At 39.1% G+C, this 23,935-nt stretch overlaps 1 protein-coding gene across 1 annotated transcript in view; it reads right to left on the bottom strand.

Moving 5' to 3' along the window:
* Zmat1 (zinc finger matrin-type 1) overlaps window positions 1-1,355 on the bottom strand; it is a 35,228-nt gene extending 33,873 nt beyond the window's left edge. The window contains exon 1 of the mRNA XM_038316964.2: window positions 1,277-1,355. Within this exon, the coding sequence (XP_038172892.1) occupies window positions 1,277-1,340 (64 nt within the window). The 5' untranslated portion in view covers window positions 1,341-1,355. The remainder of the gene's footprint in view (window positions 1-1,276) is intronic.
* Between the last annotated feature and the right edge of the window lie 22,580 nt (window positions 1,356-23,935).

The raw sequence follows: 23,935 nt of genomic DNA on the forward strand, positions 1-23,935 counted from the left end.
ATTGCACACAAGGGTATATGATTTATGAATGTGAAGAAATTAGTTTATGAGGTTCATTTTAATGAGTGTCCTTATCCAAGATAAACAAACTTAAATTACATCCTCTATTTTTACATTCACAACCTTTCACTTTGGATGTAAATGAGCAAGATAAGGTAACCCAGCAAATATTTTACAGAAATTATGAAATCGGAGAGCTTCTGCAGCAGAGCCAGGCTTAACCATTTAAAAACATTTCCAAAACTGCTTTCAAACACATTGCAATGGCAAATTTCACAGTCCAATAGTAGGCTGTTTACAGATAAATAATAGTCCATGTGAAGATCGCTCATATTCAAATAATCAAGAGATAGCTTTCCATGTTTGGCATAGTAAGTACTGGCAGGTACAACAGCACTTACTTGAAACCAAAGAAATGTTAAAGATGGGCCCTTAAGCCCTGTTTTGCTAGGTCATAACCTCAAATACCAAAGAAAATTCTCCAAATGATTTCTGAAATCTGCGCTTCTGCCAAGCACTGTTTCTCTTCAGTACAGGCCTCATTGCCCCAGAGGACCCTATGACCCTATCTCCAACAAATTCTACTTGAAAGCTCAAGTACGCACGCTAACCTACTCCAATTGCTAACTCCATCTTTCTGTAAATATCTCACTGCCGAGTTTCTTTACTGACTTTCTACACTGCAATCCCTAGAATTTCACCAGGGTGGGTGGGTGGGTGGGGGGTTCCTGTTAACAGTTATGATAGTCCCTCTTTGCTCTCCCTTTCCTTTCCCTGGCCCTGGAGATCCACAGCACTTCTGCTTTGCCTTTTCTTCCCAAATCGCACCTCGGCGTCCTACTTCACACTAAAGCATACTTCACACTAAAGCATCTGGCTAAGACAAAAATTGTTTATTTTTTTTTCCCTTCAAACTCCTGCCTTAAGAGTATTTGCCATTCCTTTGCCTGGGATGGGGGGGGGGGGGCTTTGGAGGAAGGGAGGTTAGGGACACCCTTCACAGCTTCAGTCTATCTGGCACTTTAGGGCCTAATAAGGGAGGGTGGGGTGGGGTGGGGTGGGGTGGGGTAGGGTGGGGTGGGACAGGACCAAGCCCAGCGAAGCATCGGGGCGGGCGGGCGGGACGGGGCGGGGCGGGGCGAGCTTGGCCTTTACTGCGCCACAGCAGGTGGGGGGTGGGGCGGTGTCGAACCGCGCCCAGCCCGGGTTTTAGGCCAGCTGGAGACTGGCGGCGAAGGCGAACAGGCCGCCTTCGCGTCCCGGGTCGGGAACTCACCTTCTCTGAGGCAAGGGCAGGTGTCTACTTTAAAACTACTGTCCCCCCTCCCCGCCGCCGCCATAGTGGAGCCGCCAAAGCTGCCGCCGCCTTCTCCACAGCACCGGCAAGAGAGCAGGCAGGGGTGGAGGTGGCAGAGGAGGGAGGCACCAGCAAGGCCGCCGCCGCTGCCGCCGGGTAGGCGGCGGCGGAGGCGACAGATTAGGGAGCTTCCCGAGGGGAAGACTTCGCCAGCTGAGCGACAGCTTTCGGCGACGCCACCACCGCCGCCGCCGCCGCCGCAGCCGCCGTCGCAGCCTGGCGCACACAATTGCACAGACGTCTGGATTCCGTTAGGCTTTTTTAGCACCGCCTTTCCCTAAGCTCCGCCCCGTTCATTGCTTCCTCTTTTCCAGCTCGTGCCTCGTTCTGGTTCCTGGTGTCGACCAATCGGAGAGTCTTGTGCCCGCAGGACACCTCCCCCTTCCCTAGTGGCCCTGCATCATGGACCTCCCTCCGGAGAGGAAGAAAAGATGGCCAAGGGCGAAGGGCAAAAAACGCGGGATGTAAAAACAAATGTCCTTATATGGTGGGGACTGAAGCTGTAATCCAACACCCATTTTTTTTTGGAAAAAAAATGTGTCAGCATATTTCTTGATCCTTCCTCCAAAATATCTCTAAGAGACATTTTCTCCTGTTTTATAAATCTTAGTACAGAGAATTGAAATAAGCAGAATCTGGTACTACAGTCTTCATGCACCTTAAACAACAGTTTATCCATCTAAATTATGGTAAATCTGGTACTCAAAGAACTGAAATATTACTGATTCCTTATCATTTTTACCCAAAACTCTTAGAGTTCTAATATTTACATTTATTTCCTTGCCTTTAAAACATACTAATTGTTACAGACATATATGTCTAAAGTGCTACTTTATAATCAAGAATAAATACGTTTAACAACTGGCATTACTAAACAAGATAAGATTTTTAGTTTGAAAATTGAGTGTAATTATATATTTAATGGAAATAATCGAATTGGCTGGCTTGGAGTGAAGCATTACTTGTAATTTAGAATTCCCCAACTACAATATTTCAGTTTGTTGATTCCAAGTATTAAATTTTAAAGATTTTGCAAAATGATCACATATACAGAAATATATATTAGTATTCAGAAGTGTTATTTATAATTTCTTTTCTAAAAAAATTTGTTTTAAAGATAGTATGTCTGGCTGTGTGTCTCTGTCTTTCTGTCTGTCTTCATGTATGAAAGTACACCAGGGATCATTCAAGAGCTTAAGGAGATCAGAGGAGGTGTCAGATCCCCTAAAACTGAAACAGACAATTGTGGGCTGCATGTGGGTGCTGGGAACCAAACCCAAGTCCTCTGCAAGAGCAATCAGTGCTCTTCACAGCTGAGCCATCTCCCCAGGCTCCAAAAATGAAATGTAAAGGGCACAGTTTCATCCTTGGTATTAGACTCTTTCATGTAAATTACTGTTGGTATTCTGTTAGGTATTCTACTAGTAGTTGATCAATTCTGTAAGAGTCCATGCATCAAAAATCTCTTTTTAAAAGGAAACATATGCCTGTTATTATGAATCTGCCCAAGAACCAATGTTGGGGCATTCATAGGGTCCAGGGGAGAACCTGCTACTGTTTTTGAGAAGTGGAGATAATAGTTACCTGCCTTCTAAATTCCCATCACTACCACAGATTAGTGCACCTCTCAGACATGATAGAAGTTTCTTGGCACATGAATGGCTGGATATTAATGTAGAAACTCATAACTAGTCAAAAAGTGCAGAAATGAGTGTTTATGGAGTGCTTAGCCACAAATGGGACACCCATATCACAACCCCTCTCAGCAAGGCTCAGAAACTGTTGAAGTAAAAGGGTCGAAGTATTTTAAGAGCCAGAGGCTGGAGAGAACAAAGTACAACTGTCTTCCGGATAAGACAAGACCATGGCATAGAGGAATTCACAGCCCCCACAGGATCTGTACAAGTTCACATTCCAGCATTGGGGAGAGGGCTTTAAGAGCCCCAATACTAGCTGAGGAGCTATGGACAAATTGAAGGCAGGGTAAGCAGAGTCAGTTTTCTTTAACTGTGGCGTCTGGTAGGTCCACAGTGCTCCAGCAGATGGCCCCACAGCCGTAAATGTATGAGCAGCAGAAACTGGACTCGCTGGGTTGTTTAAAAAAAAAAACCAAAAGGACATGAAATTGGAAGGACTTAGAGGAGGAATAAAGGGTGAGTATGATTAAAAAAATACATTGAGGATATGTATGAAATTCTCATAGAATTAAAAAACTTAAAATTTCTGAGTCTTTTTAATAATATTAAAGTCTGCCTGCAATTTAAAAGTTATTTGGCAAAAGTAATTATGTAATATGACTATCTTCACATTGTGAATAAATAGTATTCATTAGTTTTGATTGCTTACAAAATTCACCAAAATTTGGAATATTTTTGGATAGTATTCTAGGACTTAGTTCATTTATTTTACATTTTGCTTGTAAGGTACATCCATGTTGCTACTTGAAGCTGTAGGTATTTCCTGATAATAGTGGACAAACTCCTTTATTTCCTTGTTAATAGACAAACCCAGCAGACTTGTCCAGTGTTTCGTGTTTACTCTCCTTTCAAGTCTTTCATTCTTTATTTCCTTGTCATGTCTTTTCAGAGCTATGGCATCTGTCTCACTGATATTTTTCCTCTGCTTCCCATCCCTCCAGCCTATTTTCATATCGTTGTCATGCATCACTAGCTCTCCTTGTTTTGCTAGACGAAGTCCGAGATGTGGTTTTATATTACTGATGTTCTCATTTCCTTGGTCCCATCCCTTCCCTGCCTATTCCCTCTTAAATCAAAAGAATCGACAGTACTAAATCTTATAGATTCCTGTGAAAACCATGTCATTACATGGTGTCGTGTATTTTATCGGTTCTTTCACTTATTGAAATGACCCAGGTCCTCACATATTAGGCAAGTGCCTAATAAAGTCCACACACCCCTTGAAACTTAGATAATAGTGCAATTCTTCCAGGTAACCTATTCAATTTCTCTTTAGTTAATGCTGCCCTCTTCTCCACAACACCTGCTGCTTTTGCAGAGAACCAGGGTTCAGGACCCAGGACCCACATGGTAGCTCACAATAGTCTATAACTTCCAGGAAACTAACACTCTCTTTTGGTCTCCGTGGGAACCAGAGATACATTTGGTGCACAAGCATACATTCAAGCAAAACCACTTACACACATTAAAAAAATAGTGCTGGAGAGATGTCTCACCATTAAAAGCTATAACGCACGACAAAAACAACAACAACAACAAAGTGAATCTTACTGGATAGAACAGAAATGCTTCATTTTATCAACCAATGCTTCAAAGGTGATAAGTGATGGATATATCGAAAGTTGTTCAATAACATTGAAAGGATATCAAATAGACATGTTAGGATACATAAATGAAAATGCATAAAATGGTATATGTATTTATTTATGTCACTAAATAATTGACAAATTTACACATTGAGTGTGGTGACTCATGATTGAAATCCTGGGACTTGGGAGGCTGAGGCAGGAGGACTGCTAATCTGCATACAACATGATTCCTTGCCTCTAAATAAAGGAAGTAAAGAAGGAAGGCAAGAATTTTTTTCTTGTTGTTCTAAAGGCTGGGATTTCTAGATTAAGACACTGGTATTTTGGCTCTGGCCAAAGCGAAACGGTGACAGAGGGTTAAAGAATACTTTCCCCTCACAGGAGAAGAGCAGAAGATAATGAACTCCCTCAACGTTCTTTTAAAAAAATTATTTTATAGAATAGCGTACAAAATAAACTCTTTCTCTCTCTCTGTGTGTGTGTGTGTGTGTGTGTGAGCACATGTGCACACAAGTACACTTTTTCTATGCATGCATCTTTAAGCCCTACTGGTGGCATTGTTCTCATAATTTGCCTCCTAAAAATGCCACTCCTTTTTCTTAAATTAAAAATTATATTTTATGAGTATGGTTGTTTTGCCTGCATGCATGTCTTTGTACCATATGTGCAGTACCTATGGAAGCCAGAGGAGGACATTAGATCCCCGGGAACTGAAATTACAGGTGATTGTGAACTACCCATTAGTGGGTCCTGGAAATTGAACCCAGGTCCTCTGCAAGAGCAACTAGTACTCTTAACTGCTGAGCCATTTCTCCAATCCAGGGTATCACTTCTCAATACTATCACAGTGGCAATTAAGTTTCAACACGAGTTTGTGTGGAGGGGCTTTAGACCTAGCATTGAGCAAAAAGAAAAAGAACTACAAATATAGCATTTGAATTATATACAGAAAAATGTCTCTAAAGTAAAGAAAAATATGTGGAAGCTTAGGATTCAGAAGAAAATGGAGCAAAACTCATCTTTCTCCATTTAAAAAAATAATAGATAATAAAATTGTGGTATCATAGGATGTACCTGGTTAGAACTGATATATAGAAATGGAATTTAAAGTACATTTATTGGCATTGGCTGTTTTAAATATATACTTAATTAAATATTAGCAGTATAATGGAGTCCCAGAACCCACAGCAACACTCACAAACATTTGCAACTCCAGTTCCAGGGGCTCCAACGCTCTCTTCTGCCTCTACACGCACACTATACATAGGCATACACGCAGACAAAATGCTGATATACATGGAATCATAAGTAATAAATACATTTTAATAGGAGGGGGACTGGAGAGATGACTCAGCAGTTATGAGCACTTGCTGCTCTTCCTCATGATCTGGGTTCCATGCCCAGCATCCACATGACAGCTTACAACCATCTGTAACTCCAGTTCCCAGGAATCAGACACCCTCTTTTGGTCTGCGCAAGGACAAGGCACACATGTGCACAGACATGCATACAGGAAAATTAAGTCAGTTATATTGTACTTTTTGTGTGTATGTGAACATGTTTGCACACATGTATAGAGGCCAAAAGACAACCTCAGATATCATTCCTCAGGCATATTCACCATTTTTTAAAGCACAGTGTCTCACTAGCCAGGAGGTCACTGAGAAGGATAGGCTTGTGGAGCCTCAGGGATCCAACAGTCTACATCTCTTTTCTGCTGAAGTCACAAGTAGATACCACCATGCATGGCTTTTTGTATGTAGATTCTGGGGATCAAACTCAGGTTCCCATGATTGCATCGCAAGCACTTTACCAACTGAACTACCTCACCAGAGAGCATCAGCTGTAGCCTCAAGACTGTAGAGAACATTATATAAAAATATATCTTCATGCCAGGCGGCAATGATGCATGCCTTTAATTGCAGCACTCAGAAGGCAGAGGCAGGCAAACTCTGTGAGTTCAAGGCCAGCCTCGCCTACAGAGCAAATTCCAGGACAGGCTCCACAGCTACAGAGAAACCCTGTCTCTAAAAAAGCCCCTCAAAAAATATATCTTCATATGCCTAATTAGTCTCATAGTATAAATTTTTATATGTCATTTTTTGTTTTCTGTTACCCTCAACACACACACACACACACACACACACACACACACACACATTTCTTGTCAGATTAGAGACAGGTCTAAAATATTGTAACATGTTTAGTATATAGATCTTTTGCAAGGTCTTGCTTAATATTTCCCATGTTTATAAACACCAAAGATTTACATATATTGTACTAGTTAACTCCAACTATAGGGAAATGCTTTCTTTTAACCTAAGTTTACCTGTGCTGAGAATCCAATTGGACAGAAAGCAGTGTTGTTCCATTTCTGTTGCTGTGACAAATGCCCTGATGAAAAGCAGCTTAGGGAAGAAAGGGCTTATGTGGCTTTCAGCTCCAGGGAATAGTCCATTATGGTGTGGAAGTCAAGGATGAAAATTAGGGACCACACCCACTGTCAAGAGCAGGGACAGAATAAATACATGGGTCTTTGCTTGCTCACTTGCTACACTGTTATACAGTTCAGGGCCCAGCCTCAGAAATGCCCATAGTGGACTGGGTCTACCCACATCAGGTAACAGTCAAGAGAGTCTACTGGAGACATGTCCACAGGCAAACCTGATGTAGATAATTCCTCATTAAGACTCTGCCCAGGTGATTCTAGGTTGTATCAAGTTGACAGTTAACGCTAACCAGAAATCCTTGATCTGTGAAGAAGTTGTTCTGATTCTGACAATATCTAAAGTGAAAATGCTAATAATGCTACTATAGTCCAAACCAGTAAAATACATAGCAACAACAGATACCTATAAAAATACTGTTGAGAACAACAGAAATTCATGCCATCTAATAATGCATAGGAAATAATGCCAGTTATTTTCTATTTAGTTAACCAGTCTATACCATTAAATAATTCCAAGATATTATGGAAAAGGAGAGAATTACCAAAATTCAAAACAACTAGTTTGTCTGTACTAGATGTGGTTACCTGTGCTAGCAGTTGTTAATATGAGTTCAGATACATGGTATGTATCCATAAATCTAATAAAATTATTTTCCATGAAAAGGACACAGAAGTAATTTACATTCACATTATTTAGAGAAGATAAATAATTGATGGCTTTGTCTCAGGGATATATTAACACTCACCCTTTGTTATAAAAGATGCAGATCATATGGATCTTCTGAAGGACAGTATTTGATCCATTATACAGAAAACAACAATAATTGGCCCACGTGAGAAAGAATTGATTGGAAGTTAAGCTCAAGTACTGGCACATGCAATTAATAGAACTATCTGAGATTCACATCAACAAAGTTTTGAGGGGTCCAAGAGCTTTCAGAATGTACTCAGACAACCTTGGAAAGCCACAGCACATACAGCTTTTTTGTGTTATCCATCAGTAAGTAGAAAACACCACACCTAGACCACTTTTGTGAAGGTAAAATACTCTTAAGTTGGAGTTGTTGTTCTGATACATTTACTGAGTGAGTGACATGCAAATATACCAACTTCGAGTAGGACCAAAATCAGGAAAATTTGTTGGGATGAAAGTAACTCTGCAATTTGGGCCATATGATCTAATACAGTAATTCTCAACCTTCCTAATGCTTGGACTCTTTAAGATAGTTCCTCGGTTAGAGTTACCCCAAGATATTTTATGCTATTTGTGGCTATCGTGAAAGGTGAAGCTTCTCTGATTTCTTTCTCTGCTTCCTTATCCTTTGTATATAGGAGGGCGACTGATTTTTTGGAGTTGATCTTGTAACCTGCCACGATACTAAAGGAGTTTATCAGCTGTAGGAGTTCTTTGGTGGAGTTTTTCGGGTCGCTTATGTACACTATCATATCATCTGCAAATAACGAAAGTTTAACTTCTTCCTTTCCAATTCGAATCCCCTTGATCCCCTTGTTTTGTCTTATTGCTATTGCTAGAACTTCAAGCACTATATTGAAGAGATAAGGAGAAAGTGGACAGCCTTGTCGCGTTCCTGAATTTAGTGGGATGGCCTTGAGTTTCTCACCATTTAATTTGATGTTAGCTGTCGGCTTGCTGTAAATAGCCTTTATTATATTTAGGAATGACCCCTGTATCCCTAATCTCTCCAAGACCTTTATCATAAAGGGGTGCTGAATTTTGTCAAATGCTTTTTCTGCATCTAATGAGATGATCATATGGTTTTTATCCTTCAGTTTATTTATATGATGGATTACATTGATAGATTTTCGTATGTTGAACCAGCCCTGCATCTCTGGGATGAAGCCTACTTGATCATAGTGGATAATTTTTCTAATGTGTTCTTGGATTCTGTTTGCCAGTATTTTATTGAGAATTTTTGCATCGATGTTCATGAGTGAGATTGGCCTGTAATTCTCTTTCTTGGTTAAGTCTTTGTGTGGTTTAGGTATCAGGGTAATTGTAGCTTCATAAAAGGAATTTGGCAATGACTGTTCTGTATACAGTAACACTAAACAAACTGAGCAGGTTGTGTTTACATATTTATGCAATCATGTGTTCATGTGTGTGTGTAACAATTAATTAATTTAATTAATTAATTAATTTAGATGCTAATTTACTGTAGTTCTTGTTTGTTAACATAGACACTAACAGTGTAAATTAATCCTGATACCCACTTCCTCCAGCTAGACAAGAAAAAGGCCATGAATTTGATATGGAGCAAGAGAGAGAAATAGGGGACCTTGGGAGGTGGAAAGGAAAGGAGGAAAATGATGTAATTGTATTTGAATTTTCAAAATGTGAAAGTACAAAGGAAATGGGGAAGGTCTTGCAAGGAACCTCTTACAACAAAAGGACAGGCTCCTAGATGAGAAAGCTTCCTTATACCATGGAGAGTTAATGCAGAGGCATAATGCATTGAATTACTAGTAAGTGACTCTGGGCTAAGGAGCAAACGGGGTATCCTTTGTAACCTATGCAAGAGAGTCTCCCAGAAGAGGAGACAGAAAAAATATAAGAGTCAGAGGATGAGGGGAAGAGCTATGAAACACTGCTTTGTAAAGATGACATGGCAGCCATGTAAGACCTTCCTAAGTTGAAGCTAGTCAAAATTCCTATATGTATCAGGGAAAGGCCCGTGATGCGAGCTTTGGGCAACTGATATTTGCTGGGAGCAGGGCAAGTCTGGGGTCAGGTTTGGTTGTTATAGGTTCCCCATGCCCATGAAAGCAGTGCTAATGGCAATCTGAGTTATTTTTTTTTAAGGGAAGAGGAGATGAAAGTGGAAGGGGCACATGTTGGGGAAGTCTGGAGGAGGATTGTTGATAGATATGATCAAAATACTTTATATATTTTTGAAATTGTCAAAGAATAAATATACTTTAAAAGAAAATAATAAATCATAGAAAAGGAAAAAAAGATAGTTCCTCATGTTGTGACCCTAACCATAAACTTATTTCATTGTTTCTTCATAACTTTAATTTTTCTATTGTTACAAATTATAATGTAAACATCTGAATTGCAGAATAGCTGATGTGTGACTGCCCCAGGGGGGTGCGACCCATAGGTTGAGAACCTCTGATCTAATGGCCTTAATGATATTTGAATATATGCAGAGGGAACAGACTCCACATGTAATTTGTGATAACTATCACAGGAAATTTGCAGCATAATTTTTGATGGTCTGGAACAGGGGCATGCTATCTGCAGTAAAAAAAAATAGAAAAAACTTAAAAGGGGGTCTCACATATTATTGGGCCTTGGTAGAGACAGACAATCTAATCCTTTAGCAAAGAATTAGTATAGAGGAGAAATTTCCCACAATAAATGAAATACTTTTAAACCCACAATATTATCTGTTTGAATGGGCATAATGATAACTCATTATATGATGAAAATGGTTTTTCAAAGATTTGTGTATGCATTTCTAGAATGTACAAGGACACTGCTGAAGCAGGGAGTTCCAGATTTCTACATTATCAATACTTGCACTGGCCTTGGTGAATAGAGAAGGAAAATGACCAAACCTGATTTATGGATGGCATGAGGGCACACAGTGGAGGGCAGAGCATCTGGCCATTTCTTTTGTTTCCAAGCAAAGGTAAAAATGTTTGTAAACTTATACAGTGGAAATGACTTATCAAAATGATCTGATTACTACAGAGGGAATGACTGGAGTATCAGGTACAAGGTGGTATGGGCAAGAAGGCATGGAACCATACGAATGGGGGTCAGTAAACAGTGAAAAATTTTATATTGTGTACTAATGCTCACTAGAAAGCTTCTACTACAAAAGAGATAGTAAGCAGTGAGAAGAAAGAATAATGCATTCAGTTGACACCACACAGTTATTATTAGCAGTCTTCTAAACTGTGAAAAATAAAAACTCAAGTGCACAAAGTAAATGGCCAGTAACAGTCACTATGGAAGTCATAGCTCAGTAAAACAGCATGAGTTTCCTCATTACATTTATTTGTCTAGCTATTCTAGCACCATGCTATGGTCTTTTGTACCATCACCTTTTACTTTTGGAACACAACAAGGAAATTTCTACTAAATAGCAATAAGCTGAGGGGTTTGACAACACAAGGAAAAATGTTAAAATATATTGTTTTTTCTTAACTAACTCTAGTGAGTAATTAATCCTATATCTACTGAAATTTGAAAATGTGACATGCTGCTCTGTCTCCCTTACTTGCATACCTGCACATGTACCTAGAGAATTTCTCTGAAAGGTGAGGTGTGATTTAGCAAATAACAAATATTTTGACTGCTAGAGAGGCCACTAGAGGGAAATCAGGACACCCTTCTGATAGGCCCAACTGAGGAACTTTAACAATTTTTATACACCTGACCTATTACCTATCTCCTTTCCCTCACATAGCACCAAGGTTTCACCTACTTTGTTTCTCAAATACCCATAATTGCACAGACGGTAATGTGGGGTGTAGGTGAATTGCCTTAACTAAATATCCTCTGTTTCATGATACTAAAGTATATTGACATTAAGAAGCACCTGGTGTTAATTACTAGCAAGAGTTGAGGTCTTCAGAAGCTATGATACTGGTTCCACCTTTATGAGATAAGAAGTTAGAGCTAATGGGCCAAGCAGTGTTTTAATTAATACAGTTTCTGTATTAAATTAATACATTAATGAATTAATTTCAGTTCTGGGCAGCTGGGATGAACAAATGGCTCCTTGAAACAAATTGGCGCCCACGTGGCCAACTAAATCCATGTAAAACCTGAGAGGGCTTGAAAAGAAATTCTAGACAAAAAAATACAGAGTTTAACACAGCTTTTCACTGTTTGCTGACAGCATACCACAGCTCTTTTAAGAGAGATTTTTCTGATTCAGCCATAGCAGGAAAAAAGCCTTGGTCATTTAAAAATGCCAGCTTTCTGGGCTATGCGGCCATGCGACCTCTGGCTCTTTCCAGAGATGAAGCATTGAACTGGGATTTGTGAGCAGATTGCTGCAGCTTGCTTCATGGTGGCATTGACCGGCTGTGTGCCTAGAGATCTCTCTGCGGAGTGAGCAGGCAGTACCTTATATATCATAATAATGGCGCAGCTTAAGTTTTAAGAAGCACTTAGCATTTTAAAAAGTGGTCCAGGACAGTAAAGAATTACAGATATGCAATAAAGAAAAATCCAGATGAGTCATTGATGTAGGTGGGTCTTCTTTCTAGGTGTTGCTTTCATTGATTAATTAATAAAGAAACTGCTTGGCTTGATAGGTCAGAACATAGGTGGGTAGAGTAGACAGAACAGAATGCTGGGAAGAAGGGAAGTGAGTCAGTCGTCATGCTTCTCCGACCTGAGACGGATGTAGGCTAGTATCTTTCCCAGTAAGCTACCACCTCGTGGTGCTACACACATTATTAGAAATGGGTTAATCAAGATGTGAAAGTTAGACAGTAAGAGGCTAGAGATAATGGGTCAAGTGGTGTTTAAATGAATACAATTTGTGTGTTGTTATTTCAGGGCATAAGCTAGCCAGGTGGCCAGGAGCTGGGCGGCGGGAAGTGGCCTGCAGCTCCTTCTACAAGTCATACTGTTGGATAAATGTTTGTAGGCTTGAGAGAGAGAAGAAAAAGAGTATAGAGAGTTAAAAAAGAAGTAAATCATTCTTTAAAAAAGTCTTTAAAGAGATAGAATACAGTCATAGAGTAAAAGAAGTAAAGAAAAATAAGCAACAAAAATGGAAAATTCACAGAGAGTCTGGATTACGTATATTATTGTGTTTTCTTTGAATTTGTTGACTGTGAAGGAGCTAAGTACAGAGAGACATTTCATTGCTCTGCTAAGTTAAGCCAACATAAAGGTATCTTGATTCCGAAATTTGAGTCTAAGGATATGGTGCTTTGGAAAAGAGGTTTTTCTTTTGTTTTCACAGAATATGAGAACCTGTGAATTGCTTCCAGACAAATATGGTTTCATAGAACAAGACTCTCTGAAAGGTTGCTGTGAACATTCCCACAAAGAAAATACTTCTCCCAACTGCTGACTGAGATGAACCTAGCACACAGGATACATCATGAAAGACATGATTAATAGCATCCCCAAACAACAGGAAGTAGTATGGACAGAACTATGTTCATATTCCCAAATATTGTTTATAAATGTTTGTTTACATTTAAAGGAGAATATGCTATAGAGATTTGCATTGGTATGGATCTTTCTTTATTGATACAAATTTAAGGTCATTTTTTTATACTGTGTATATGTATTTCTGATCTTGATTAAGGTATTATGTTTGTCCAACTCTTTTAAAAATATAATGTATAATTAAGAAATATAGGGTAATAGATAATCATCTTTAATAGTCAAGCTTGTAGTCATGTTAGTTAGATTTTTCTAGATGTATAGAGGTATATTTCAGATGGATAGGCATTCTTCAAACCTTTCAAAAACTACAGAATGTGGCATTTAAAATGTTTAAGAACTTAGGACTTTTCATGATAGTGAGACACAGCTGCTCCTGGCAGCACCAAGCTACTTCAAAAGGATGATGGGCAGTGAAGAGGCACCTTATGGAGTTGGTTAGCCATTTGGGCAAGAAACTGCTCTTGCCTGGACTGCTTCACTGGACATTCAGGACCTGCAGAAAAATGACTGCGGAACTTGCCTAAAGGTGAGATGATCCTTCCAGGTTCCTGCTTCCTGAGTCTAGCTATACAACACGTAAATGTAACACTATCTTCCCATTAATTATATCTCCCCATTCTACCATACATAATGTAACCTTTCACAAATTATGGATTGAGGACAGATAGTGGAACTAGTGAGGCTCACTGAAAAATCTAGAACCTCCTGTTCCAAGATGCTACTCTATATGGCACCAAAACAGTTTCATCGAAGAAAGTTGTCGTTCTCCAGAATGATGAATCATGTTTTCAGGGAGCAGATCCCATATGTTCAAGTGTTGCATTTTTTGAGATAAGAAAGATGCTTCAAAATTATTTTTGTAACTAATATATTATTAAATAGGATAAAAATTTGGCTGCACTATATTACAGATGCTGAATGAGGAGCTGCTACTAGATCCAGGATGACAGTACTTACCAGAGGACAGAAGAAACTTTATAGTACATTGTTTGTGTTCGTGGGGTATATAGGGTTAATCTCACAAAACTGTTAGTGATTGTTGCTACTAACATTCGCAGCTTTCTATCAGGGGAGAAAATTGAAGCACACAGAGTCTAAGTAATTTGTCTATATGAGGAATAAAAGACAGAGCCAAGAGTTAAGTTCAAGTAGCCTGGTTTTCTCATCTGTGTTCTTGGTGGATTCTCAATTCTGAGTGCATATTGGACTCACCTAAAATATTTGTAAGATATTTTTGTCTATACCTACCTACCACTCTGAATTAAAAGAAAATTTCTATAGCTCTTAAAGTACCTGGACCATTCTAATACACTGTGGGATTTGAGAATCACTTGCTTACACCCTGAGGGAAATGGTCAACGTGGATTAGCTATTGCTTTTCTTTTTAATGTTATTGATGTTTTTTATTTAGAGAACAATAAAGTAGATTTATAGAACATGCAGGAGTGAGAGATATCACAGTTAGATCTTCAGTGAACATTTTATGCATATATAGAAATAAGACATTGCAAATATTTGATAATTGGTATAAGAAAGAAAATCATCAGAGCACACACACAGGCCATATACAGATATGGTGTAGGCTTACCTGAATGTACTAGTTAAATCTTTTAAATTGCATAAAAAGGCTATTTTTCTGTGTAAACACGTGAAATGTGAATTTATCCTTTTAAAATTGCTACATCATTTTTTCACTGCATACAGTTAGCATATTTTCATCAGATACCTGCTTATGTCAGTTTTTTGAAAAGTAGAATTAAGTAAGCTAGAGTTCTCTTTAGATGTGTGGCAGATGTTGGCTGGTGAAATTACTCATTCTAAAGTTACCACAAAATAAACAGAGAGTTAGAATTAGTTTGGATAGACTAGAAATACTGTCACATTGTTGATAGAAATTACCACTTTCCCTTATTTTTTTTTTCCGTGCTCTTGGCCAGCCCTATGATTGGTCACAAAATACACACGAATTCTCTGGCTAGCACAACTTCGTACATACTGTTCTCTTAATATAGGAAACAATGTACTTGCTTTTTGTTTTACCTCATCCACTTTGGCCCTGGAAGAAATGCTGGCTATACTTGAATATCTTACTACCCTCTTTTCCTTGTCTTTCAACATTTATTCTCCCCTGAATGTCCTTGAATAGCTATCTGTGCTTTGTGCTAGGTTTGCTCCATTCCATATACCTTACAATTCTATGTCTTTGGCCTTCAGGCATGGTTTCTAGTTGGGTGTTTTCCCTGGGTTTTGATTTGTGTGTGAATTCAGGTATCTAGCTGCTTTCAAGTCTAGATAAGTAGGTGTTACATACATTGCCTGGACTTTTGACTTCTAACATTTTTTGCCCTGTTTAATATCTGTGCATATCCATTGCACTCAGGAAGTAAAAATGCTACCAACACAGGCTACTCTCTATAAAGCATAGAAAGTAATTAGTTTGGTTATTTATTAAGCATACTCAAGGTATGTGCACATAGGCAATCTGAACGAGACTGCTGTCAAAAGACAGAATACAAGTTTATCTTAAAGATCTTTAAGTGGCTTTGTGGTGCTTAATTCAGGGAGCACTTCATTTCATGAAGCAGAAAAAAGTGCTTCAATTAAGTGACTGGAAGATTTATAAACAAAGAGAAGCTTAAGAAAGCATACACAAATAACAAAATGGATTAGTTGTGTCAAGGTTCCTATGGCAGAAGATATATAGAAGGAGCAGAATAAAGTACACTGATTGATTAACTCTAGGTTACTTCAGGTTACTTTTGGGGATAAAGATTGGGAACAGGGAGGACTCAGTTTTCCTGCCTACTGTAACTGGCTTGTTTGAGAAATTGCACTATTATCTCTCAGTTTTGGAAGGTCAGATAACTTGCTTCAGTATGAGTAACAATATTTCGATATTTATTATGCTCTGTTGGAACTTTCTGCAGGGGCTTAAAATCTCAAACAATGGCGTCCTATAATTTTTATCTAATATAAAGTAGGACATTTGGCACAGGTTATGCAGCAGTTTTTAGTAGTACAAAGCATGCCTTTCAGCACAAATTTAATGTTTCTTTTTTTCATTTCAGCTCATCCTAAATTCATCTGCAATTTGAAGTAGTTGTTTTAGACCATAAGATTCACTGAAATGAATAATGGAACTTCCCAACTTATTTTCAAGCAATGATGACAATTTGAAATGATACTTTGGTTAAGCTCTTAACGAAAACTTCACGAAAATTTGCATTTCATAAGTCCATACCCTTATAAAGAGTCATTTACATTCCGAATGTTAGATTTGGAGATCTTGGTTAGTTAGGCTTCACAAAGAAAGGCTCTTGGACGGGGAAACGGCTTGTCTTTTATAAATAGAAGCATTACAGTAGTTCTGTTATCACCAACCACAGGGTCTTAAGACTCAATGAGGAGTTATGAAAGCTGTGTGAAATGCATCTGCAAAATCACCCATAGAGCTGGAACGTCTCAGAAGACGTTATCTCCCTGTCTGGTATCAGCTATGGAGTACTAGCAGAATTGGCATTGTTCTTAAGCTATCTACCAGTATAATGGGGACCAAATGTTCAAAAGCTTTTTTCTCTCTGCCGATGCTAGAGAATCAGATCACACTTCTAAGTCATAAATGTTGGTGATCAAACATTAGAAACTGGTTAGCATTCATATTAATTTTCTTTTAACTGTGAGAGAATACCTGATAGAAACACTTAAGGGAGGAAAGGTTTTAATCTGGCTTACAGTTTGAGGAGATACAGTTGATTGTGGGAGGGAAGGCATGGCAGCTGGGGCTCCATCCATGGCGGCGAGAGATCCATCCAGGGCCTCGGGGTCTCCATCCAGGCCAGCGAGGTCTCCATTCAGGCCAGCGGGGTCTCAATCCAGGCCAGCGAGAGTACATTGCAGCTTGTGGATGCATATCTTGGTCCAGGAAGCAGAGATGAAACTGGAAGCAGGCCCAGGCCACAACCCTCAAGACCTCCCTCTAGTGACGGACTTCCCCAGCTCAGCTCCGCCTTCTCAGAGTTTTGAAACCTCCCCAAACAGCACCACCAGCTGGGGACCAAGTGTTCAACACATGAGCCTTATATTCAAACTGTAGTATTCCTCCACAGGCTCATGATTATCTCATGATTGCAAATATATTCAGTCCAACTTCAAAAATACCTGTAGTCTTAATATTCTCAACGCCAGTATAAGGAGACCCAAATCTTTAAAGTCCAAAGTTTTAATCAATCTCTTAGCTGTAAGCCCTATTTTAAGAAAAAAAATCCAGGAGCTAGAGAGATGGCTTGGTGTTTAAGAGCACTTTCTCTTTTTGCAGAGGACTAGGTTCAGTTCCTGGCACCTATATGGCAGCTCACAACCATCTGTAACTCCATTTGCAGTGGATATAACACCCTCTTCTTGCCTTTGTGGGCAGTGCATGCACCTGGTGCATTTACATGCAGGCAAATGCCTATACACATAAAATAAAAATAATTTAATGAAAATAAAAGATCCAAGCGACATACTTCCAATATACAATGGCACAGAATAAGCATTCCCCTTTCAAAAGCAAGGAATGGAAAAGAACCAGAGATAAACAGGACCAGAACCCCCAGGACAATCAATCTCTGCAGCTCCTTGTCCAGCATTAGAGCTCATGATGACGTAATGTAGGTTCTGATAGACTTCCGTAACCTTGGCTCTCCAGCCTTGCCTCCTGCAACATAGATGATCTCTCTCTTGGGGAGACTCTACTCAGTGTTTTTAACTTTCCTCAGCAGATGTTCGACATTTCTGGCATCTCCTTTAGTATAGTGTCTTCATTGCGCCCTCAGGACTCTCTTTAACAGCTGCATACACCAGCCTATCAGGGCCTCTCTTCAGAGTGTATAACTGTTAAACATTGCCTAGCCTTGCAGACTTTTCCCTCTGAAATTTTGGGTCAGTCCCTCATAATCACATAACTATTGCATTTTGTATGCTTGTTAAACTAGCACCACATGGATGGTATAAGTTTTGCTCCCAGCTTGCAATGTAGCCTGGTCCTGGATGCCCATTGGCTCTAGTAGCCTCCAAGGGCTTGGGTGGACAAACTAGGGAACACATTTCCCTGTTTGAGCAAGATACTGAGGGGTCTTCTCTTTTCAAACATTCGAGTTTATTTTTAATTTGTGTGGGGGGAGGCATGGGTGTAGACATGTGCATGTGGATGCCCATGGAGCTCAGACTAGGGCATTGGAAGTGGAACGGGAGTTATAGGCAGGTGTGATACACCCAGCCTAAGTACTGGGAACTGAACTTGGGTCTTTTGTAAGAACGGTATGTAATCTTAGCTACTAAAACATCTGTCCAGTTTCAGCACTCTAGTTTTAAATCAAGGTTTTCAAAATGAGTTTGAATTATGCCTTGGAACTTTGGGTGGTTGGGGTCTTACCCTTAAGGCACCACCCTCACAGCTCCAATGCAAATTTTGAGGTTGCTTTTTAGTGATACCAAGCTGTTTAACAATTATATCACGGTTTACACATGACATGTCTATTATATTAAATATGTTCATATGCCTTTCCTTACCAAATGGTACATTTTTACATCCTTCTGCTCTGCTGTTTTCTCTCCATTCTCATTGTAAACCTGGCTAAAAGTTCAAAAAAGTGACCATGCCATAAACATAAGGTTATGCAGTCTTAGAATTTCCTCCTCCAAATAAATTGGTGTAGTATCTTTGAATTTAGACTCATTCAAAATTTCAGGACATGAAGGCAATACACCTAGATCCTTTGCCAGATTGTAACATGAGTGACATGAAGCCCATGACTAATAAAACCCTCAGGTGCCAGGCCTTCACTTCTACCATAATATCTGGAGTTTGGTTTTCTGAAAGTCCACCAGAATTACCCCTTAAGTTCTGCTAATAGGGTTTCTTTAGTCCATAGCTCCAAACTCGTCCACATTCTTCTCACAGACAAGTTCTGAAGGCTGTGAATTACATGGCAGGGTTTATCATAACAGTGACCCCACCCATTGGACAAATTTTCTACATTATTGACTTTTATTCTCACTGTAGCAGAATAGTTGACAGAAGCAACTTAAAGAAGAAAGGATTTAATTGAGCTAAGAAGGTTTGAAGGTATATAGCCCATCATAGCAGGGAAGACACAGTGCCTTGGGATGTACCCAAGATGGCAAGAGCATATAGTATCTGTTGGTTGTATAGTTCTGAGAAGCAAATATGGGACTGGAAGCAAGGTTGGGCTATAATCCTCAATAAATGTCCCCAGTGATGTACCTACTCCAGCTAACTCCCAACTCCTAAAGATTCCACAACCTCCACATAGAGTACTACCAGCAGAGGATCAAGTGTTCAAAAACATGGGCACTCTGGGGGATATTTTGCATCCAAGCCAGAACAGAGTTTAAAGAATAAAACTGTAACTTTACTCCTTACAGTTCTATTTAGCCTTCTGCTAACTTTATAGTCAAGTTTGTTTGGAAGGTATTTTTGCTTTCCTCACTGTATCTGTACTGAGACGACTTGCCACCAAGGCTCCTGTATCTATCAGTGGATAGTGCAGAACATTGTGGTTGTTACCCCAGATATATTCTACACATTTGCTTACCTTCATTTTTAATATACTATTTCTTTGTTATTCAAGTATTAGGTTTCATAAATTGCCCCTCTTCATGATTACTAATCTCCAGTGATTTTGAAATCTTTTTTTGTGTTTTTGAGACAGGGTTTCACTGTAATGTGTAGCACTGGCTGTCCTGGGTCTCACTCTTAGACCAGACTGGCCTTGAACTCACAGAGATCTGTCTGCTTCTGCTTCTTGAGTGCTGGGATTAAAGGTGTGTGCTACCACTGACAGGCAGGGTTTTGAAATCTTAAAATGATTTTTTATTAACTAAAATCACTTTATTATAATGAACTCGCAAATAAAACATTGCACAGCTCAATTAAGGTAGCCACTCAAATATGTGCATAGTCTCAAACTCTGTACATCTCAGTGAACTTCTGTGCAGTTACAATGGCCATTTTGAAGCCATGGACTTTCCCTTAGGATTTTACTTTTCAACTACTACATTTTGGACATACAGCCTCCACAAAAAAGAAGAAAATAACTATGACAGGGTTGAAACTAGCAAAAAAAGATAGCTTTATATCCTCGTTCATGACTCATGTGTTCATTGTCTACATTCCATCCTTCCTCATTACCTAATATTACCCTGTATTGCTCTCCTTTCTAAATGTTATGTTATGCTCTGTATACACCTACCCCCCCACTATAATCTAGGATCCACATAGGAAGGAGAACATATAGTTTTTCTTTCTGCATTTGGGTATCTCACTTAATATACTTTCTAAGTCCATGCTCTTTCCTGAAATTTTCATGATTTCCTTTTCCTTTACAGCTGAATAATGTTCCAATTTGCAAATGTGCTACATTTTCATTACCCATTCATTTATTAATGGACATCTAGGTTGGCTCCATTTTCTTGCTATGGTATGTAGAATAACAATAAATGTTCATGCAACAATATCTTTATGGTAGGATATTTACCACCTTAACCCAGTCAGCATGACGATTATCAAGGAAACTAACAGTAAATGTAGAAAATATGGGGAAAGAGGAATCCTTATTCTCACTGATGGGATAAAAATTAATATATTATTGAAATCAGTTCAGAGGTTTCTCAAAGATTTAAATCTAGAAACTGGAGAGATGGCTCAGCATTTTAGAGTCTGGTCTAGAGGACCTGGGTTTGATTCTCAGCATCCATATGACGCCTCACAGCCATTTGTATCTCCAGTTCCAGAAGATGTGACACCTTCTTCTGGTCACTACAGGAAACAACCAGAACCAGTTTCTTATGGCTACTTTCAGAAGTGTACATGCTATGTATATGCAGGCACATATGTGTTAAGACCTTGTTGTAAAAACCTTTAATATTGTTGTGGCAAACCTGACAAAATAACTTCAAAGAATGTCTTAGCCCCAATACATACCAGCACAGGGGCCCCTAATACCACCTGACACTTCATCCCCATGATGCCACATCCAGCCTCTCTGCCAAGCCAGGACCTGCACATCTTGCACTAGGGCTCAACATGGTGAGTCCACCTGATCCTCCAATCCAGTCATCCTCCCCAATCCCCAGATCTAGTGCCTGTGTCCCACACCAGTGCCAGGCCTACTCTGGTCAGCTCTGCCTGAGCTGACCCCAACCTCCAGGCTTTGACGAGGATGCACATCTTGTGTGCCAATAAAGCTCACTGTGTCCACCTGACTTCATCCCACCCAAACCATATCAACCCTTTAGTCCCAACCAGACCCCTCATCCTGTGCTCTGTCCCAGCTTGCTCTGCCCATGTCAGACACAGAATAACAAAAAGAAGTCCACATGCCCAGTTTTCTTCACAAAAACACAAACAATATTATTTTGATCTATAATGGACTGAAACAAGAAATGTTTGTTCTCTACTACATATCAATAACTTTACCTATATTATCTTTTTCAATGCTCGTAACAATCTTACCTAATAAATACTTAATTGCCAGTTTACATATGATAAAGTTAAATAACTTTAAACTCAAATATATAGTACATGGAAAAGTCAAAACTACAGATGAGGTCTTTTCAGAGCAAAACCTTGTGCTCCATCCACCATTATACAGTATTAGCCCAAGAAGCAAGAGACACTTATTTTAGAAATGAACTACGATATTAATTGCAAAATTAATGCTCATATTAATCCTGGAAAAGATGGCTACAAAAATCCAGGCAGAAAAAATACACATACCATTAATTTTCCTTTTACCTCAAGAAGGTTTGTCCTTTGGTATCTTTCCTGACAGTTCACATGTGTGGTCATCCAGTTGCTTTTCCCTGCTTTCCCTCTTGAGTCTTGCCTGGGGCCTAGAGCTCAATTCTGTAGAAAGGTAAGAAAAAAAGAGAGAAATTCAAGCTTTCAGAATTAAATGACTCTCGCAGATTCCAAGAAGCAGTGTCAAAGACAATAATTTGCTACTAGCCCCTAAATGAGTTGCAACAGATGGTCTTCATGATTAATGCCATATTTACTTATTTTAGCAAAAATCTATGCCATTCATTCATGTTATGTAATCAGATTAAGCAGACTTCCAATAAAGGAATGAATGGTTTAGTCATGATAATATGTACCTTTTATGTTACCCTTACTCATTTAGCAATGATTATTTTTAATTAATGAAAGGAGAAATAACAGGATGAACAATTCCAAATGGCACATAAGAATAATGTTTGAAGCCGGGCGGTGGTGGCGCACGCCTTTAATCCCAGCACTCGGGAGGCAGAGGCAGGCGGATCTCTGTGAGTTCGAGACCAGCCTGGTCTACAAGAGCTAGCTCCAGGACAGGCTCTAAAGCTGCAGAGAAACCCTGTCTAGAAAAAACCAAAAAAAAAAAAACCAAAAAAACAAGAATAATGTCTGATTCACATTGGACAAGGCTTTCAGAAACATATTTAATTACCAAAAAAAATTTCATGTTATGTATAACTTAATTTGAGAACTCCTAACTTTAGGTCCAAGTGAACCAGATCTATCTTTAATACAGAGATATATGTTTAATGAAGATTAATGAATGAAATCAAAGATGGGCTGTATTAGCACATTAGATTATTTGGTTAGTTAATACTTTCTGGGAGACAACTTTTGGTTCATTGTGGCTTCTAAGAGAAAATAGATTTTAGTTGCTTATAAGTTAGGTCCTAGCTCCAACTACCTATCTAACTGTGTATTAAAATTTAAAAGGACACATGATAAGGCTTAATACAATAGGTTTGTAATCCCTATTACTCAGGAAGCTAAGGCATGAAGATCAGAAAGTCAAGGTCTACCTGAGCTCAGAGTGTGTTGAAGGTCAGTCATGCCACCTCAATGAGACCCAATCTCAAAATAAAACGTGAAAAGAGGGCTGACTAAATAGTTAAGTGTCAGAGCACCTAAGGAGAATGTGTGATGACTTAGGTTCAGTCCTCAGCACTGCAAAAATAAAATACATACAAAATTACTGAAGACTACTCAAATCCATTTCAGAATTAATATCAAGCTAAGCCAAACAAGGTGGAACTTAGTCTGTGGTTCGTCTACTCTTGCAATCTCTTTGATGTCTAAAAGTACAGTTAGTCAAATGAAATGAGCAGTGAACCACTGCCTCTTGATCCTTTAGGTCCTGTATGGTGTTAAGATACAGAGGCCTCACTAACTAGCGGTGAAAGATCACACAGTGGCGATAACGTGCCGAGGGCTGGTGAAAGCAATTGCAGAGATAAAGACATTTTATAGCTAAACAGACAGGATAATTAGACACAGTGTGAAACACAAAGCAAGATTATCTTAGTCAAAGGTATCCCCCTTCTAAGGATACTGAGCAAAAGACCAAGTAGCCACTAAATAGCAGCAATATCCATGACTAGACAACATACATGATGGTATTAAGTAATCAAACTAACACAAACTTAACACAAACACAAAGGGCCCAGTCAGTATCCCTTTTTTTTCAAAATCATATCCAATATTGAGATGAACTTGCCCACGCTTGTGTGGCCCTTTGCTAACAAGTACAAGATTAGAATTAATATTTTCTTTACGTTTCAGCATATCACTTCATCTTCACTGGATTTGTTTTTCAGTTTACAATGCATGGAAAAAATTTTACA

This window comes from Arvicola amphibius, chromosome X (genome assembly GCF_903992535.2).
Source record: "Arvicola amphibius chromosome X, mArvAmp1.2, whole genome shotgun sequence".
NCBI lineage: Eukaryota > Metazoa > Chordata > Mammalia > Rodentia > Cricetidae > Arvicola > Arvicola amphibius.